The following is an 18,943-nucleotide window of genomic DNA, read 5'->3' as shown; positions in this document are numbered from 1 at the left end:
TCTTGTCATTCTTAAAGCTCAATGCAAAAACCATTTCTTCTATAAACCACCCTATATTCCCGCAACGCATCAGAATTAATTCTATTTATACATATATTTAATACGATGACATGTAGTTCTACTTATATTTCTATTTACCATGCTTCAAATGTTTCATTATATAATAGCTGGTTATAGTTTTTCTCTCCATTTAGTTGGAAATACCCAAAACATAGAAACCCATATTCCTCATTGTATTGCTCTCAGATGATGTCTGACAAATATATGTGCTCAACAACTGTTAGATTGAATTTCAGAGAAGGATTCCTTTAAAATACGAGATTCTAAAATATATTTATAAATCTTTTAGGCATGTCAGTTCCATTATTCAAATAATTGAAAGTGACAGTCATTTTTTGTTTCTATTTAATAGATTCAATACTCCATGGAGATTTTCAAGTTGTAAACTTGGCAGCTGTGAACTTTACCTTTTTTAAACAAAATATTGATCTGATACTTTGTTTAGTTAAGTTACCACATTAAATATGCCAATTTATGTGAATAAGATTTGAGGTGCTTTGTGTAAATTATACTTAAAATGTTTCATTTTGAGCACAATGTTTTATTTTTCTTCTGAACTTCACCAACTCTTTTTTTTTTTTTTGGGGGGGGGGCGCTCTGCGTGATTTGTGGGATCTTAGTTCCCAGACCAGGGATTGAACCCAGGCCCTTGGCAGTGACAGCATGGAGTCCTAACCATTGGACCACCAGAGAATTCCCCATGAACTTCATCAACTCTTTAAAACACATTATATATATATATATATATATATTTTTTGGGGGGGGGTACGCAGGCCTCTCACTGTTGTGGCCTCTCCCGTTGCGGAGCACAGGCTCCGGACGTGGAGGCCCAGCGGCCACGGCTCACGGGCCCAGCCGCTCCGCGGCACGTGGGATCCTCCCAGACCGGGGCACGAACCCGTGTCCCCTGCATCGACAGGCGGACTCCCAACCACTGCGCCACCAGGGAAGCCCCACATTATATTTTATTTGCTTTTACTTTCCTTAGGAATTGCGTAATACTAGAAATAGAAACAACTACACTTTTAAAAGACTTTTAAAGACTCCACATTAGTGACTGTGGTTGGGAGCAACAGGCACACTCACAGAATGGCCTGGCCCTAACGCACTTAATATTTGCCATAAAAACATTTTATTATCTTTTATGTGACTCTTCTAATCTTTTCCTACGATAATTATAGAAGGTAAATTTCCATTTAGAAAAAGTAAGTGGAAATGTTACATGTTCCTTCTTGGGTTTCCCACACATGCTAACTCATATTATAATTGATTTCTGCAAAGTAATAAAAAGGAAATCTCTACACTAGAGTATCACATATATACTGCTGAAGATCATAGGCATTTCTAATAGGTAGTACTGCCTTTTCATGAGTATACTGAAGGAAAAGAGAAGGTCTGGATTCTGGGAGGTGTTGACACATTGGACAAGCAAAGTGATAGTAAGTGATTAAGGCCCGTGTGGGACTTTTGAACCATAGGTTGGGGATGCCAAGCAAAATGCTGAGGGAAAATCAATGATGTATGAATTGCCTAAATCCCTCTGCCAAACCTTAACACTTATTCCCTTCGTAAGGTCCCTTCTCTTGGAACTGAAGCAAGAATTGAGGTAAGTCCATGGACAGTAGGGTTCAGAGTCTCTGGCTGATGAAAGAGACGAGGGAAATCTAACACCTTAGGTCCATAATGCATGTCATCCCTTAGGGAAGAGTGAAAGGCCTGCACTGTAACAGGTGGAGTAGCGCAGGATGAAGCACTGACTTTGAAGACACACATTCAAGTGTCAGCTCTACCCTTGTGAACGCTGAGGGCACGTCCAAGTCACCTATCCTCCCTGAATCATGGTTTCTTCAGTAAGTGATTAGATATACTAGCATCGTAAGAATTAACTCACATAGCATATCTGGAATTTCCTAGTATACCTAGAACATATGAGCCCAAAGGACTGAATTTAATTTGAATGGCAAAACCCATAATTTTTCCATTTCCCCCTTTTTGGAAAGTGTCAGACTTACAGTGTCATCCCCAAAACAAAAGTTTTTGTTACTCATTTGTCCTGCTTATCCCTCAACACACTGTTCAGTTTCAGCCCCAATATACAGGTTTTTATTCTCTAATTAAGAAGATAACCTTATTTCCCAAATAGCGGTCTTTAATTTCTCTCCTTTTAATTTCCTCAAAGATGTAATTCCATAAGCTATATGAAGCCTTCCCTAAAGGACAGAGGCCCAAATCTTGATCAGTGTCAAGTCGGTACATCCTACATTGGGTTTACCCCTAGTTGACTCAAAATTTCTTGAATGTTAAGGATCACATTTTGTCACCCAATGTAGCATACTAGCACACTGTGAAGCACCAATGTTCCCACTAAATTATTCCTCTCCTCCCTGAGTCTACTGTTCCTTCTGATGTCTACTCACTGTGTCTGCCACCACTATTTACTAGTGATCCAAGCCAGAAGCCAAAGATTCATTCTTGACTTCTTCAATCCATCTCGTCCATTTAAACACTAAGATCTACCTATTTTACTGCCTCATCAATTTTAGAATCTTCCCTCCTTCTTCCTGCTTTAACCCTAGTCCTCTTGCTCATTATCTCTTGATAGAACATAGAAAAAGCCTTATAGCTGCTCATTGGTTCTTTTCACTATTCAATTCCAGCTTTACATTCTAGCCAAAATGATCTATTTATGTGGAAGATCTAATCTTGACACTTCCTTTCCTGAAAAGCTGTATTAGTTTCTCCATTTAATAGTGGAAAATAATTGAAATCCCAGATAATTTTTAGGGTTACTGCCTCTTGGTTCTTGTTGCCTTCCTTTTCTCAAATTTTATGCCTCAATAATACCAAGCTGATTTTAGTTCCCTGGGTACACACTATGCTATTTAACCCTTCTATGCTTCTTCAAGCTTTTAACTCCTGCTTGGATTTTTCCTTCCTGGTTTCTTCTTCTGTGTTAAACTTCTTATTCTTTGAGGCTCAGCTCAGAGGGTTTCCCCATTAAGAAAATATTTACAAATCCCTAAAATGGGCTAAGTCTGACTCCTTTGTTTTTTCATAGAATCCTGTGTTTACTGTGATTTATTATTTAGTACACTGCATGCGCATGGTTTCTTCATCTTTCAGGGTCTTCTACAGTACCAAAAATATTTTGAAGATAAAAGGTGTGTCTTTCCTAGCTCCTCTAGGTAAGAGGTGGTTAATTCTTACTACCTAGATTCTCAGAACTACCAAGGTTTCAAGTTTGTTCCTCACCTGTTTTTTCAATTCATTGGGGCGTCTCAGGCCCCTCTAATAATCCATCATTTGAAATAAGAAAGCCAGAGTCAGTTTTTTGACACTCTCAACCAAAGAATCCTACTAATCTGTTTGTGCATTTCATTTTGTAAAATTTCATAGTATAATTATCACTGATATTTCCACAGTAGGTTCCCCTACTCCTCAGAATAAACTGTGGCTTTTACTATTTGATGCTAGCTTATACACAAAATATATTATAGATATAAATACACACGTACACATATATGTGTAAATCTTGAAGGCTACAATATCTCTTCCTTAATAATATAGTTCCACCCAGCAACATTTTCCTTTTAATGTAAAGTCCTGAGAGCAGAACTTTGTTTTGTTTCCTGATGTATCTCAGCACTTAGACAAGTACTTGGAACATAGTAGGTCTTCAATAATATCTGTCAAATGAGAGCATGAATGAATGAAATGAATGAATGAATAAACTAAATGATTTACTTTCTTACATAATTAAAAGTAGCAACTCTGAGCTAGAAAGATTGCATTTGCCAGTACTGCTCAAGAGTAAAATTTATGCTCTGGAAGATCCTTGCTTTATAATTTTTAATTTAATAGACTAACTTAGTTTAAATTTTGATGTATTTTGCCAAGATCAGTTGTAGAGTCTGAAACGTAGGTTTTAAACTCACACTTTGAGTTTTTCCTAGGCAATCTGTACCTATAACTAGCTGATAATTGGTACATGATAAAATTGGATAGAGGTTTTCATCACCTGATTCCTTCTTATATTCTCAGCTATTAGGAAAACTTGATTCAACAGTTATTATAAATAACTTTTTAGGTAGGTTTTATTGAATATTTTGGTCCCTATACAGTGGCTTTTAAAATGTGCAGAATGTTCTTAATGGAAATGACTAATAATTAAGTGGCTTTCATGCACTTTTTGAATAGTAAAGGATTTTGTTTATTCTTTCCCAGAGTCAGAAAAATTCAGCATCTAATTCCAGAGTGATGTAAGGTGATTATTCATTTTCATTAGTTAAGCATCACCAAAAATAAGATCTATTTAGCCTGAACAAAATGTGTATGTGTGTATATGTGAGATATATATATATATATATATATATATATCAAACATGGAATTATATAAGTAGATGTAAATCATAACCAGTCAAAACATGAGCAGATGCAAAGATATGAAAGCATGAAGGCAATTTTGAGAGGAAATGAGAGGAAGAAATAGTGCTATAAGTATTGTTATAATTGAACAGATTTTTCTTATAGATTTTGTATAAAAATATATCATTTGTATTCTTTTGAAACTAAATCTATTCACTCACCTTCATATAACCAGTCAGCAATTCCATTAAAAATAATTCCTTCTTTTCCAGAAGATGTCAGTCGCAATGAACTACTCTTTATATCAGGTTGATAGTAGATATTATTTTCAAAAATATAAATCTGGATCAGGAAACATGTAAAACAAACAAACCAAAAAACCAAAAATATTAGGAAGCCTTTTTTTAAACTTTCATATAATAGAATAATAGCTGAAGAGCTAAGTGTTTTATTATTTGCCTGCTTTCAATTTGTTTTTATTTAATGTATATTTTTATTGCTTTCAATTATTAATGGCTGTTTCTTTCTCTATCATATAATATCCAGTTATCATTTAGAAATTACATGGTACTAGCTATTGAAGCTTTTAAATCCATATATTCGACAACAATGTTTCATCTACTTAATGATCTTTTTCTCATACCACAAAATTGGTTTGGGTTTGAGATAATATTCTGCAGGCTTAAGAGACTGACAACTGTACTAGATGTCATTTTAGTAACAGCAAACAACTCGAAAAACCTCAATTTGGGGTCTTTTACCAAAAAATGCATTGGTGATCAATAAAATAATCTTTAGAGCATGTCTCTGATTCTCTCCAGCTCAACTCAAAGATCCACTAATGAAAGGAAACACTGGCAAAATTCTTTCAGATTGATAAGTGGAACACACCTCCCTATGCCTCAGTCTTCCCTGGTAATTCTTTCCTAAATAGCATAGCAGTAATAATAACCTTGTGCTTGAGGATTCAAGAAAGAGTTTTAATATGAATACATTACAGTCTTACAAAATAATGTCAACATCACCAGCAGCAACAACAATAGTCCCAATACAGGAAGAGCAGTAGAAATTAAAGTGTCTGTCCACAAAAAAATGAACTATCTTTAATAGAGATAATTCAGGATAAAATTATTTATAATTCACTTTAAAACATTTTTAATGCCAAACATTTCAAACTGTTGGTCTGTGTGATATAACTGTCACAGAGCCATGTTTCATCCACTTGTTGCGGGGAGTAAAATATTGTTCAATGAAAGCCAAATTGCTATTTAGATTGACATTCTACTAAGAAGGTGAAAGAGGGCCTAGTGCCCATGTGTTCCAGCATGCTATAGGATCATTGCACAAAAGCAGACAGAGCAAACACAAGAACTTCTGAAATAATTGTGTGATTAATCATGAGGTCCTAGGCTTTAAACCTTGATGTGCTCAATGATGAAGGCAATCTTAACATCCAGAACATTTGATTGGTATTCTACTTTGATTCTGGTGATTTGGCAAGCACTTAACAGTGAGTGTATCTAGTTAACCATTCCACTACTACCTGTTGTTTATATTACAGGTGAGGATGACAATAAGAATAAGAATTGTTGGCGGTGGAGAGTAAAAAGATATAATAGGTGTTTAAACATGTGTTTATAATCAGGCAGCCTAAATTTAAAATCCAAATAACTTGGATAATTTGCTTAACCTTTCTGCATCTCAATCCTCTCTTTTATAAGATGTGGATGTCTCACACCTACTTTAGAGATCTGATGTGAAGAATAAATGAGATGATGAATGTAGAACATGTAACACATGTGGCTATTGCTAGGAGCAGGGCTGACTTCACGCAAGATAATCTGGTTCAAAAATCTTACACTTTTTGCAGGCGCTACGGAATCTAATTCAAAACAAAACCTCTACAGCTTCAGCCAAGGTGTAAATTATCCCAAACTATTGACTATTGGGTTGATTATATTATGACGACTGTATATTAGGAATAGTTAGTAGAATAGTAATAGCAGTAGGGGTAGTACTATTAGGAGGAGAGGGGGTGGTATTAACAAATGATATTCATTGCTTTCACTTCATTTAGAAAGTTTTCAAGTGATAAGAATATAGGAAATAAACTTATTGAAAGTAGGCAGGTCCCACTTAGGCAAAAGTTTGAGAACTATACCTCAGGTATCTTAAAACTGGATGGAAGTTTTTTTTTTATGACTTTCACAACCCCTCATAACTGAGAAATAATATTAGCTTTATGGTAGCCATTTAAGGCTTAAACTTTATGTGTTTTGTATACTACCTCCTTTTGCCTTTCACAAAGAGTATATGAAATAGGCACACAAAATCGGCTTTACTTGGAGGGAATTCTCTTTTTGTACCATAACCTTCTACTAGGACTTGTAAGTAAATAGAAATTCAGATCATCCACACTCATGCTACATAAGCACATGGGACTATTATCAAAAGTAAGGGTGACTTGAGACTTCCCTGATGGTCCAGTGGTTCGATCCCTGGTCAGGGAATTAAGATCCCACATCCCACAGAGCAACTAAGCCCACGCGCCACAACTACTGAGCTTGAGTGCCTCAACTAGAGAGACTGCGTGCTGCAACTACAGAGCCCACCGACCCTGGAGCCTGCACGCCACGACTAGAGAAGAGAAAACTGCACACTACAACTAGAGAGAAGCCCGCGCACCGCAACGAAAGATCCCGCGTGCCTCAGTGAAGATTCCCCATGACGCAACGAAGACCCAACACAGCCAAAAATAAATAAATAATAAATATTTAAAAAACACTAAAAAGGGTTACTTAACCCAATGTAATATTGTTCCAAATCCTCAGCTTTTTGAAGGGAACAAACTCTAAGTCAAAACAATTAATAAAACCTCCACGATTTCAGCAGATGTATAAATGGTTTTGGATACCAAAACCATTGACCAGTAATTACATTTGTATTTGAAGAACAGATTGGATGATGTTCAAACTCCACATGAAACTGACATCTGTTTCAATGTAAAAGAACAAGCAATATGGAATCAGAATTTTAATGCCATTTGCTGAAATCTGTAATATCAGGGGATATCCACAAGATCTTTTTTCTGTGGACAAAAAATTAGTGGCTGCCTTTATGAAAATATACATTTATAGTCTTTTAAACCCTTTTAAATTACCAAAGTTTTTCCTTGAATTATATTAGCTTCAAGTAATAGTCACAAACTCTCACCACTACTTTAGCAATATAGGAGCTGCAAATATTCCCAGGTACTATCTTGGCACATTGATGAAATTAAGCTGGATCCAAAGGGCAATGATCAAGGGCTACGACTAGATTTAAATCACATTGAAAATACGACAAACACTAATGCCATTTATCCTAATGTTACTGATTAAACTGTCATAATATTTTTGACGCCATCAATCAATTCCTTCAATGAGCCACCTACACAGTATAACAAATAGAAATGGATAGCTATTTGACCACTTAATTTTTCAGCTAATAGAGCAAGCTGACTAAGCAGTTTTTCAAAATCCATGGTCTTAGTACACTTACAAAATAATTCAAAATTGGTAAAGTCACAAGAAAGGCAACAGGAAGACAGCTGAAATACTATATGCTGTGACAAACTGAGAAATATGTAGTAAATGACCCAGGAAATTATTCTATCAATGTGTTAATTGATATTACTCATTACCAATGATTAAACACAACATGTGTCATTGCTGTGCAGGAGGCTGTAAGAGCCAATTTTCAACTTTCTGCCTTCTCTTCCCCTGCTGCTACTCCAGTAATGCTTAAGATGATGGATGCCCCAGCAGCCAGGATTGCTGGGTGAAGAGGTATGGTACAAACTCCTTCCCCAGCCCCAGCCAACTTGTGATGGACATATGGCAATAAATGAACATTTGATCTTAAAAGTCATTAGGATTATAGGTTTGAGAGCAACTACAATGTAAATTACCCTACTGTGACTGATTTAACCAGAGACAATGCCTAATACAAACTTATAAGAGCAGACTCTTATGAACTTTCAGCCAGTTTAATTGAAAAAGAACATCAGAATAGAACAGAAATATAATTGAATGTTAGATCTATTTTAGCTGAAATATTACTGAAAAGCTATTCCACCTTCACTGATTTGAGTGATTTTTATGATAATTTTAAATTAGAAAACTACAAATCATTCAAAAATCCCCATATGTTGTAATGGTGTAAGAGAATCTACAAAGTCACAGCCAAGTTGGGATAGTATTTGGGTTGCCTTCTACTGTGGCTTGCTTTCTGGGAAAAAGTTGTAATTAAGAAACTATCCCAGATAACATATATTACTGGCAGGGATGTGGTGAAAGGGGACCTTTCCTATGTTGATTGTGAAAATATAAAATGTGATAAGCATATTGAAAAGCAACATGGCAACTGAAAACAAAACATATTCCATCTCATCAGCAATCCCAAATCTGGGACCTTGTCTTGTAAGAAAAACAAAAACAGAAAACCACCAATATGTACAGAATGATGAAGAGTGATATTTATTTCTGCAGTGTTTATGATGGCCAAAATGAAGAGTCAAAGTGAAAACCTATCAAAGTGCTTGCCTGGATGGATTATGATTCATCCACACCAGGTAGTAACACTCGGGCTTTGAGAATAAATTAGTTACATGAGTTGACCTGGAGGTGTTTCACTGAGATACTGTCAAGTGACAAAAGGCACAAAACAAGAAAATTATTTCAACATGAATCCATTTTTGTGCACCAGACAATGACAATACTAATACAAACTTACACTAGCAGGGATCTCACCAACAGATATACATTGAATGTTGTCTTTTTTGTGTGTTTTTTTGCGGTACACAGGCTTCTCACTGTTGTGGCCTCTTCCGTTGCGGAGCACAGGCTCCGGACGCGTAGGCTCAGTGGCCATGGCTCGCGGACCCAGCCGCTCCACGGCATGTGGGATCTTCCCGGACTGGAGCACAAACCCGTGTCCCCAGCATCGGCAGGCGGACTCTCAACCACTGCGCCACCAGGGAAGCCCTGAATGTTGTCTTTTGGTACTCAGCCCCACACCTGCCCCCCACCCGCCATAGTCTTCTATTACTGTGTCATCAGAAACGTGAAATCTACAATTCTAAAATTCCCTTGCAAACTAGTCTTCTCAGCTTCTTTGCTTGATGGGTTCTAGTTACTTTCTGCAAATATGAGAAAGCTGCTAGTTAGGAACTGGAAGACATTTAACCTTTGGTAGTGGCTTTTGCATGCCAGCTTCAACAATAGTGACTAAGTAGCAGTATATATATATATATATATATATATATATATATATATATATATATATATATTATACTCTTCAAATCTATGCAGTTCTCATCTTTCAACCTGCCCTAATAGATGTGAACATTCAGATAACCATATCCTTGCTTCTTTTGGCTCCTGGACCACTAACCATACTCCAACTTCGTCATACTTCCTGATCCAATAGTGGCTCCAAAATTTGTGTGGAATCTTTGCCTTTTGCTTTACCAGGAACAGATTTTAATTTTTAATTATTCCAACTTATCAATTTCTTAAATAATTTATATGAAACTAAATATATGTTAATAAAGTGAATTTCATGTAATATTACTTTGGAAATAAATCATTCACAAAAGATTTTGCAGTGATTTAGCATCATTATTAGTTTCAGATGTTATCATTTTTCAATAAATAAGAAAATTTTATCATATGGACAGTATTAAAGCACATAATTATGTACATAATACTTTTTTATCAATAAGCCACCTTGAACTCCATCACATACATAAGACATTTAAGTATTTTTTAAATAAATAAAAATGTTTGAAATATTTAAGCCATATTCCATTAATGGGTATGATTCCATTGGATTTGAAGTAAAATTTTCCCTTTTAAGCAATATGCTACATTTCAGTCTAGGAAACACTTAGAGGAATTATTCTTTAAAGACTCTTAAGTGTAAACTTATAAATAAAAGGTCCTTATTTTGATTTATATAACAGATTCTTTTGGTAACACGAAAGAATATAAGCAGACAAAAAAAATCAGAGTATTTTGACTTTACAATTAGAATGGCTAAAGTGAAAATGAGAGCCAATAATAATGTTGCCAAGGATGTAAAGCAACTGGAACTTTCATCTCTTCTGGTGGGCGAGTGAATTGGTACAATCACTTTGTAAATATATGTAACAGTTTTTACCAAAACAGAATATGTGCATAACTGTAAAACTCAGCAACTCCATCCAAGGAAATGTATATGGATATATATCCATAACAAAAATGTATATGGATATACATCCAATATATGGACATATATGGGAACCCAATATATCAAGGAACATATATGAGAATGCTCATAGCAGCGCTATTTGTAATAGTCAACAACTGTGTTGCAAATTATGATAATAATTACCCTTGGCGGGGAATAGTGCTAGTGAAACTGAGCAGGACACTGTGGGGTCTTCCTGGGTATAAAAGCCCTTCTGTGTCCCCAGTGTCTTGTTTGTAGAAAAAGGGCTTTAGTCTCCTAGGACTTCCCTGAGTTACAAAGAACAGACTCAAGCAGTTAATAATTAGGGAAGTGAGGGAATGAAGAAACAAAGGAAAAGCAGTCAAGAAACAATAGTTTAGGGATAAAACAGAGTCCTAGTTCCTTCTCAAGGAATACACATAACAATCTGACACATATCTTTGAGTTGTTATGCAAAAACTAAGATCCCCACCCAGGTGGAAGATGATAACTGTATGCTGACCACAAGCACATAGAACCAAGACTGGTTGGAACCAGAAGGTTGATGATTAAGGTCCCTGAAAGATCACCCTGTTACCTCACCACCAACCAATCAGAAGAAAGTCCACAAGCTGCAACCCTCACTCCAAATGTTGTCTTTAAAAGCACTTCCCTGAAAGCCATCAGGGAGTTTGGGTCTTTTGAGCATGAACTACCCATTCTCCTTGCTTGGCACCCTGCAAATAAATGCTGTACTTGCCTTCACCACAACCCAGTGTCAGTAGATTAGCTTTGCTGTGTGGTGGGTGAGCAGACCCAAGTTTGGTTTGGTAGCACTAGTAAAGAGCAAATCAGGGGTCTTCTGGTATATGAATGATGCTCTGTTTCTACTCTGGGCACTGTGAAAATGGGATTGTTCACAAGAATCAGCTCTGCTTATTTGCTGCATTCTGTTAACTTAAAGAAAAAGGAAAAAATTATGCAGAATTTTATCAGTAATCATAATTCATTGAAAATGCTATCTTAAAGATGATCAATATTTTACTAAAAGCCACAGTATATCATTCAACTTTATAAAAATTTTGTTTCTTTGTCAGTGTGTAATAAATTCTGAGAGCCCATTTATGTAATGCAAAGTAAAGCTATGAGCACAAGTTAAATAGTTTGATTACCTCTGACATTTTAGCTTTGAATAAATCTGTCTGTGGGTTATAGAGTACTGCTTTCATTTCTCTGCAGAACCATCTCTGGGATAGAATAACTCACTCAAATCATTCATGTCACCTTTGCACTAGTACCTGACATTCTAGAGATAGAATCACTATCAGAGAACTCTCATCCCTTGACATTTGCAATTATTCATATCAGGAAACCCTTTCAAAGAGTTCTTATTTCGTAAAACCTTTATAGAACATTATGCATTCTCAAAGAAGTGAAATATATCCTTTTGCCTTAAATTCATAATTATGTAAGTCACTCCCCAATTCCAAAGCCCTTTTATCCATTTTTTTTTTAGGAGAAAAATGGATACCAGATAAAAACAAGCAAACAGATAATTGAAAACCAACTCCAATCAATGAAATGTAACAACAGACTATCTCTTGGCAGTGTCATTCCCTAAACCTCATTTAGGGTAAGAGAAGACTGTATGATAAATTGATCATTTTGATAATTGAAAAATTAAAATTCTTATGCGCCCCAAGAAATAAACTGCGACACACTGAAGACAATCAACATTATTATATTATTTAAAAAAAACTTTAATGTGATGATTTATATGTGTCAGAATGCTAGAGGATGGTATTGTCTAGTCATTGTGTACCCATTTCTTCCTCTACTCCACTTTCTTCTTTTTCATTGTTCCTTCACCACTCCATCTCTTGTCTTATTACCCTTTTTTCTAGTCCTTTATCATTTACCAAATAGGTATCTGGATTGTTTACATGCTAGATGCTGTGCTAAGTTTTGGGGATATAAGGACGAGATCTTACAATCTAATGTTGCATTCCAATACAAGCACACACAAATTAATGTAGATATGGCCAGTAAAGAAAAACAAAACCAATGTATGATGACATTAATTTAGCGGGACATATTACTGCCCAATATGTGTCATAGCAGTAGAACTTGAAATGGGAAACAAGAATAAAAGCAAAAGTGTAGAAAATGGGATTTCTATCAAAGAGACATGGGATCTAATCCTGGCAGTGCTCTTTGTGAGACTGATGTAGCTGCCAGTTGCAGTATCCTAATCACAGATTCCTGTGGCATTGTAATCAAATTTTCCTGAACAAATCCTATGTTCAACAATGCCTGACCCCTCCTGGCTCCTGTTCATTTTCCAGTCCTGGAATTCCAACTTTCTCATTGGTTCTGAGAGTTTTCAGAAATCTATTTAATGAATTCATTTTCGGTTGAAATGAACGTGAATCCATGTCTCTCACTTACTTCCAGGAATCCTAATTACCAGGAGACATGCGGCAGCTTGACCTTCAAAGCCTCATGGGTAAGAAAGCCCTTCACTGTCACTTATGTTGGGAGCAAGCTAAATTAACCCCTGTTTCTTTCCAGCTTTCATCCATCCCAGGATTAGCAAAAAGCATGGTGCATATACACTTTATTCTCTGATGCTAAAACAATTTGATTTTACATTTGTATTGTAACTCCTTGTATTTCAAATGGAGACTTCAAAATTTAAAAAAGAGATTCTGAGGATTGAGGGAGATTGGAAGCATAATTCTCATATGCTTATCAATGTGTCTGTGCCTAATGCTTTCCAGTTTATGGGCATGTTGATAAGAAAACAAATTGAAAAATGCAGTAGGTGGAACCAGCCTTGGCTATCTCCCATGCACATTTTACCCACAGCTCTGGACTCTTTATTCCACTTCAGGCAATTTCAAGGCGTCCCTGGGCACAAATGAAAAATACAGGCCGTTTTTTTCAATACAAGAATATCCAAACATTTTTTACTGTATCCTCCCCAAATACTGGATATGAGTAAAATAATCATAAAAATTCAACTTAGTAATGAAATGTCTTATGTCCATAATTAATTTGTTTATTCTAGTTAATGTTCTTATAAAGTTAAATTTAATTGAGCTAATGATCAACTGAGGATGAGAGTCATTTAAATTCAAGCATAACTTGAAATGCAGGACAAAAAGCACTTGAAATACTTCCTTGTTGTCTCCTTCTTCTTTTTCCCCATGTGAGAGTCTACAGAAATGATTATCCCTTGTGCTTCGTTATCTGTCTGCTACAATGGGGTATAATTAAACCCTATCTCTGATGTATGTGTAACTGTAACACAATATACCCTAATAACTTTTTATTTTGTTGATGAAAGAATGTAAGAGGATGTTTGAAAGAGTCATTTTCGATTTTTACTAATTCATGTTTGGTGTTTGCAATAGTTTATTCACTGCTTCCCTCTCTTCAGTTCTCCTCACTTGCATCCATACAATAAAATGACAAAACAGACCCTTTCTGTCAGTGCTTTGACTGCGACATTGTCCAATTAAACTTTCAGCATTCCATAAAGAGTAAAGGCTAAATTCTTTACACTAAAATTCTAAGCAAATTGTACTGGTTAGGATTTATGTACTAATCCATCTACAAGGCAATCTCTGCCCTAGTAAATCTCATCCACTTGCCATCACACAGTACAGTTTTTGTCTGTGTTTGTTTTATTTTCTTCTTTCTTGGGGAGACACTGACACACAAAACAGAAAAAGTCTACCTTGAACAGAAAATAGACTTCCTTGTGAGATACCACTTTTTAAAAATGCTAATGTCAGACATTTCATATTATTTAAAGACACATATAATTATATATATTTACTACTTGAAATATTTTTGTTTCTTAATGAAGAAAGTTTAAAGATGAAAGAAGATGGCAAGCCACATGTATGGGGGCACACATGGAGGAACGATGGTATACAGGTCACTTATTCATTTGCAATTTCACTATACTCCTACTATGCACCATGTCTATGAGACAATGTTGACTGAGTCTTAGTCCCTGTACTTGATGAATTCACAGTTTAAAATAAGAAAGATAAGAAAAACAAGAAGTAATTAACAAACTACATGGTATTTGTATGACATATTGATGCACAAAGCATTATTAGAATGTGAATAAAGACACAAGACAGCTTGAATCTGATTGAGGAATAGGAGGGTCAGAAAAGGTTTCAGATGAGGCAAGACATTTTGGCTGAACTTACAAGTTCAGGTGGATTTTCCTAGGCAGAGAAAGGTAAAACAAAATTCAAGTAGAGGAAATGGCATGAGAAAAGGTGGGTTTAAATGATCATATGTTGAAAACACACTATATAGCAAAAAGCAGAAGGAATAGGGGGAGAAATGACAAGGCAAAGAGATGTGTGTTAGCGGGTGAATGAAGCCAGACTATAGATATGAAAGATTTGTTGGAGAGCTGGAGAGAAGAGAGGGAAACATAAGGAGATGAGAATGAGATCTTTCTTAACAATTATCCATTTACTAGTCATTCTGAAAAGCAGTTCTATTTAAAAACTGACTAGAATAATATTGGTCCATTTGTGGAGGTACAAAGATGGATAAAGTGTCTTGAAAAATTTTTAATCATGATCATAGAATCTTTCATTTCATTTTGAGTAAATTTAAATAATTACTCTCTATTCTTGGAGAAGCAGGAAGTGAAATGAAATCTCAATTATCTCAGTGATATTGTATTATTAACAACTAAGGTATAGGATATCTCAAACTGAACCTCCAAACACCTTTCCTATATGGGTCTCCTGATTCTACAGGCATTAATACAGTAGACAAATAATATGCCCTCTCTTAAAATGGACTTCTTTCACATTAGCCTTTGGTGGGAGGTGGGTGTATTTCCAAGTTCGATGCATATAATACTTTAATGTTAGAATAGACAAAACCAAGACTAATAGAGATAGAAAATCAATGTTTAGACAGATAGCAAGATGTTTTAATAGGAAAGTCCAAATTCATCCTCCACTGATAACTTGGTATCATAACTCTTGAAGAGATATAATATGACTGAGAAGCAAATGAACAGTATGATTCTGGGCAGGGGGAGGGGGAATATCACCAGTGCATATACATTCTTGGGTTTATAAATGGAGGATGGAATAAGACAAGGTGAAAAAAATGACAGCTTGACAAACTTTCAAAACAATGTCCCTGAATAAAAGACTTTTCTGGGAATTTAAAAGTAGTAAGAAGGAGAAGGAAGATGAAAAAGAGGAGGAGGAGAATGAGAATTGAGGAAATACACCCAGAATTTACTTCCTCAAAATCATTTAGGCTGCATAGGCTGTAAGTCTGCTGTCCAGAATCCTTCATCACAGGGTTCAAGCAAAGAAGACCATCAAGCTTTGCATGGATCCCATCATTGCAGCAATTAAGTCTCCTTGCCCCAGGCTTAGTGATCACTTTCCTCACACAGACTTTATCAGTGAAATCTCTCATGTCATTTATTCCTGTTTGTATCAGACATCTCCAGATTTTAACTACTGTCACTAACAACTTATCTTCCACTATGTCATCATCCCTATAATAACACTCAATACTCCCTGGCCCTTTACCCACTCAACCTTCCATGCCCTTTTACTCTATATTTGAAAACTGGCACTCCAAAACCAACCTATTTCCCTCTACTTTGTTACTTCTCTAAGGGTTCCTTCTCCCTCTTTGCCATACCTGAACCCTGGTCTCCCTTGAGGACATCATTACCCAGGCACCCTCTCTAGTGACCCCTGCTTATTATCTCACACCTCAAGATGCTCATTGCTCCCTTTTGTTCCTTTAGAACATAATTCTTTCACCTCATTATAAAAAATCCTTTTCATATGAGGCTCATGCCAATCAGCTTTACCATTCTCTGGCTCTCAATGCAGAAAAGTAATATTCTAAAACACTAGTTATAAAAATACTAGTTCTGATAGGCATTATATGAAAAAAAAAGTTTCATGGTCTATGGAAGGGTTCAGTAAATTATGGTGCATGAGCAAAATCTAGCCTGGCCCATGAACTAAGAATGGTTTTTGCAGACCAACATGTGTAATTAATTTGATGAGAGGGAACACTTACATGGAATCCTAATTAGGTGAAAAGTTATCCCACAAAAAAGAATCCCATTCTTCTTATTGGTAGATATGTATTATAAAACATTACACTTAATTGTTATTTTACTTTGAATTACCTCAATAGAATTTTCTGGCAACGTGTTTTTCTGCCTTGTTACATTAAAACTTACATAATACTCTTGATTTTGCCTCTTGTCCTGCAAAACCAAAAATATTTACTATCTGGCCCTTTACAGAAAGTTTGCTGACCCTTGATTTGGGGTAAACAACGAAGAAATATTGAATTAAACAGTATTAGTTTCTTCCTTCCTCCCTTCCCTCCTTCCTTCCTTCCTTCCTTCCCTTCCCTTCCTTCCTCCTTCCTCTCTCTCTCTCTTTTCCTTCCTTTCTCCCTCCCTCCCTCCCTCTCTTTCTTTCAATTCAGGATCCTTCAAAGTTTGCTAATTTCATTTTGAAACACTGAAATCCACGATATTATATAACGTTTCCTAAATACAGTTGACCACAATTTAAAAAAAAAATCAGAACATCTTACAGGCCAAATATTCTAAAACTTTTAAAAATGCAATTTAAAATAAGTCTTATTACCTTAAATAAAAATTAACTGGTAACTGTATCATTATTTGTATCCTTAAAGATCTATTATTTTCACAGCTTTCAAATTGCATTAACACTTCTCCAAGATATGGGTAAACTTTTTGTCAGCAAACTTCAGTAGCAATAATAAAACTCATCTTGAGAAATTAAACATCAAGGATTGACTCGAATTAATTGATTGATTTAGAGCAAAATTTTCATATTTTTCTTAAAAACAGCGTTTACAATCCACCAAATATTTAGTCACCATAACATTCTAGGCCAACCAAGCCAACACTTCTCTGTCCCAGCAGATCCCTTATTTTGTTTTTCTTCACCTTTTAGATTCTCTGATACAACAAGCCAAACATCCAGAGCAAATAAATCAGATCTTCCTTCAAAGTCTTTTCAAATAACTTTTTTCTTCTGTAAAATCTCTTTATTTTTAGGGCTTCCCTGGTGGCGCAGTGGTTGAGAGTCCGCCTGCCGATGCAGGGGACATGGGTTCATGACTCAGTCTGGGAGGATCCCACATGCCACGGAGTGGCTGGGCCCATGGGCCAAAATCATGATTCCAAAGAAACAAACCCACTATTTCCCTCATTAAAAAAAAAAAAAAAAAGGTATGCCGTCGACTAGCCTTATCTGCATGTTATTGTGCTATAACTATTGTAGTTTTGTCCAAAGTATGTCTTGATTTATCATCTTCTGCTTCTAGATTTTAAATGTCTCAGCCGTTCTTTAATTTCACTCCAACGGAATTCTCTAGTGACTAACATAGCAGATTCTAAGGACAAACTTCTTATTCTTTAAAAACTCAAGTGGCTATTTTTTTTTTATAGAAAATGTTCTCTACATTTTACTAACTAAATTCTTGAAGGTCATCACATTTGGGAGTAATAAATGCTACCAGAACTGAATTCATGCTAACTGAATTGTTTACTACATGTTTTATTAACCATATGATTAAAACTGGATGAGCTACCAAGATAATACACCTTGGTTTTAGAAATAAGACCCAAAGGAAACAAAGTCTCAAAAATTTACAATGACTTAAAAAGAAAGCATACTGATTAATTATATTCACGTTTATTAGTGGATGGCATTGCATATCTGCACATGTAGAAGAATCATACTAATTTTAATGGCTTTTTAATATTTGATTATTTTATGCACCCTAATATATTTTATTAGTCTCATAATGATGACTTAAGTTGTTTCTATTCTTTTATTCTGCTTTTTAAATTATAAATAACATTCAAGTGAATTTTCTTTTTATGTGTTTGGATCTATGTGCAATATATCCACAGGATAAATTCTATATTTAGAATTGCTAGATATATAGCACTATATTTCTTATTGGATATATTCGTAGCCCAATAAGAATGTGTGTGTATAGTTTATGTTTATTTTTGATTTCTAATTTAATACCTTTGTGGTCCAAGAACATATTCTGTTTTATTCCCATTCTTCTATACTTATTGAGGTTTGTTTTATGACCCAGTGTGAGCACTTAAAAATGCCCTGTATTCTGTAATTTTTGGGTATAGTGTTCTGTAAATGTCAATTATGTCATGTTGATTGACTGTGTCGATCAATTCTTTTATATCGTCACT

The 18,943-nt window shown here is 35.4% G+C and overlaps 1 protein-coding gene across 1 annotated transcript in view; it reads right to left on the bottom strand.

Annotated features, from left to right (window-relative positions):
* The window catches only part of DPP10 (dipeptidyl peptidase like 10), a 648,823-nt gene that overhangs the window by 115,210 nt on the left and 514,670 nt on the right, over positions 1-18,943 (bottom strand). Inside the window, exon 8 of the mRNA XM_033860253.2 lies at positions 4,647-4,767. Coding sequence (XP_033716144.1) covers positions 4,647-4,767 — 121 coding nt within the window. The remainder of the gene's footprint in view (positions 1-4,646; positions 4,768-18,943) is intronic.

This window comes from Tursiops truncatus, chromosome 7 (genome assembly GCF_011762595.2).
Source record: "Tursiops truncatus isolate mTurTru1 chromosome 7, mTurTru1.mat.Y, whole genome shotgun sequence".
Lineage (NCBI taxonomy): Eukaryota > Metazoa > Chordata > Mammalia > Artiodactyla > Delphinidae > Tursiops > Tursiops truncatus.
The sequence above is the reverse complement of the archived record's forward strand: the minus strand, read 5'-3'. Positions and strand labels throughout refer to the sequence as shown.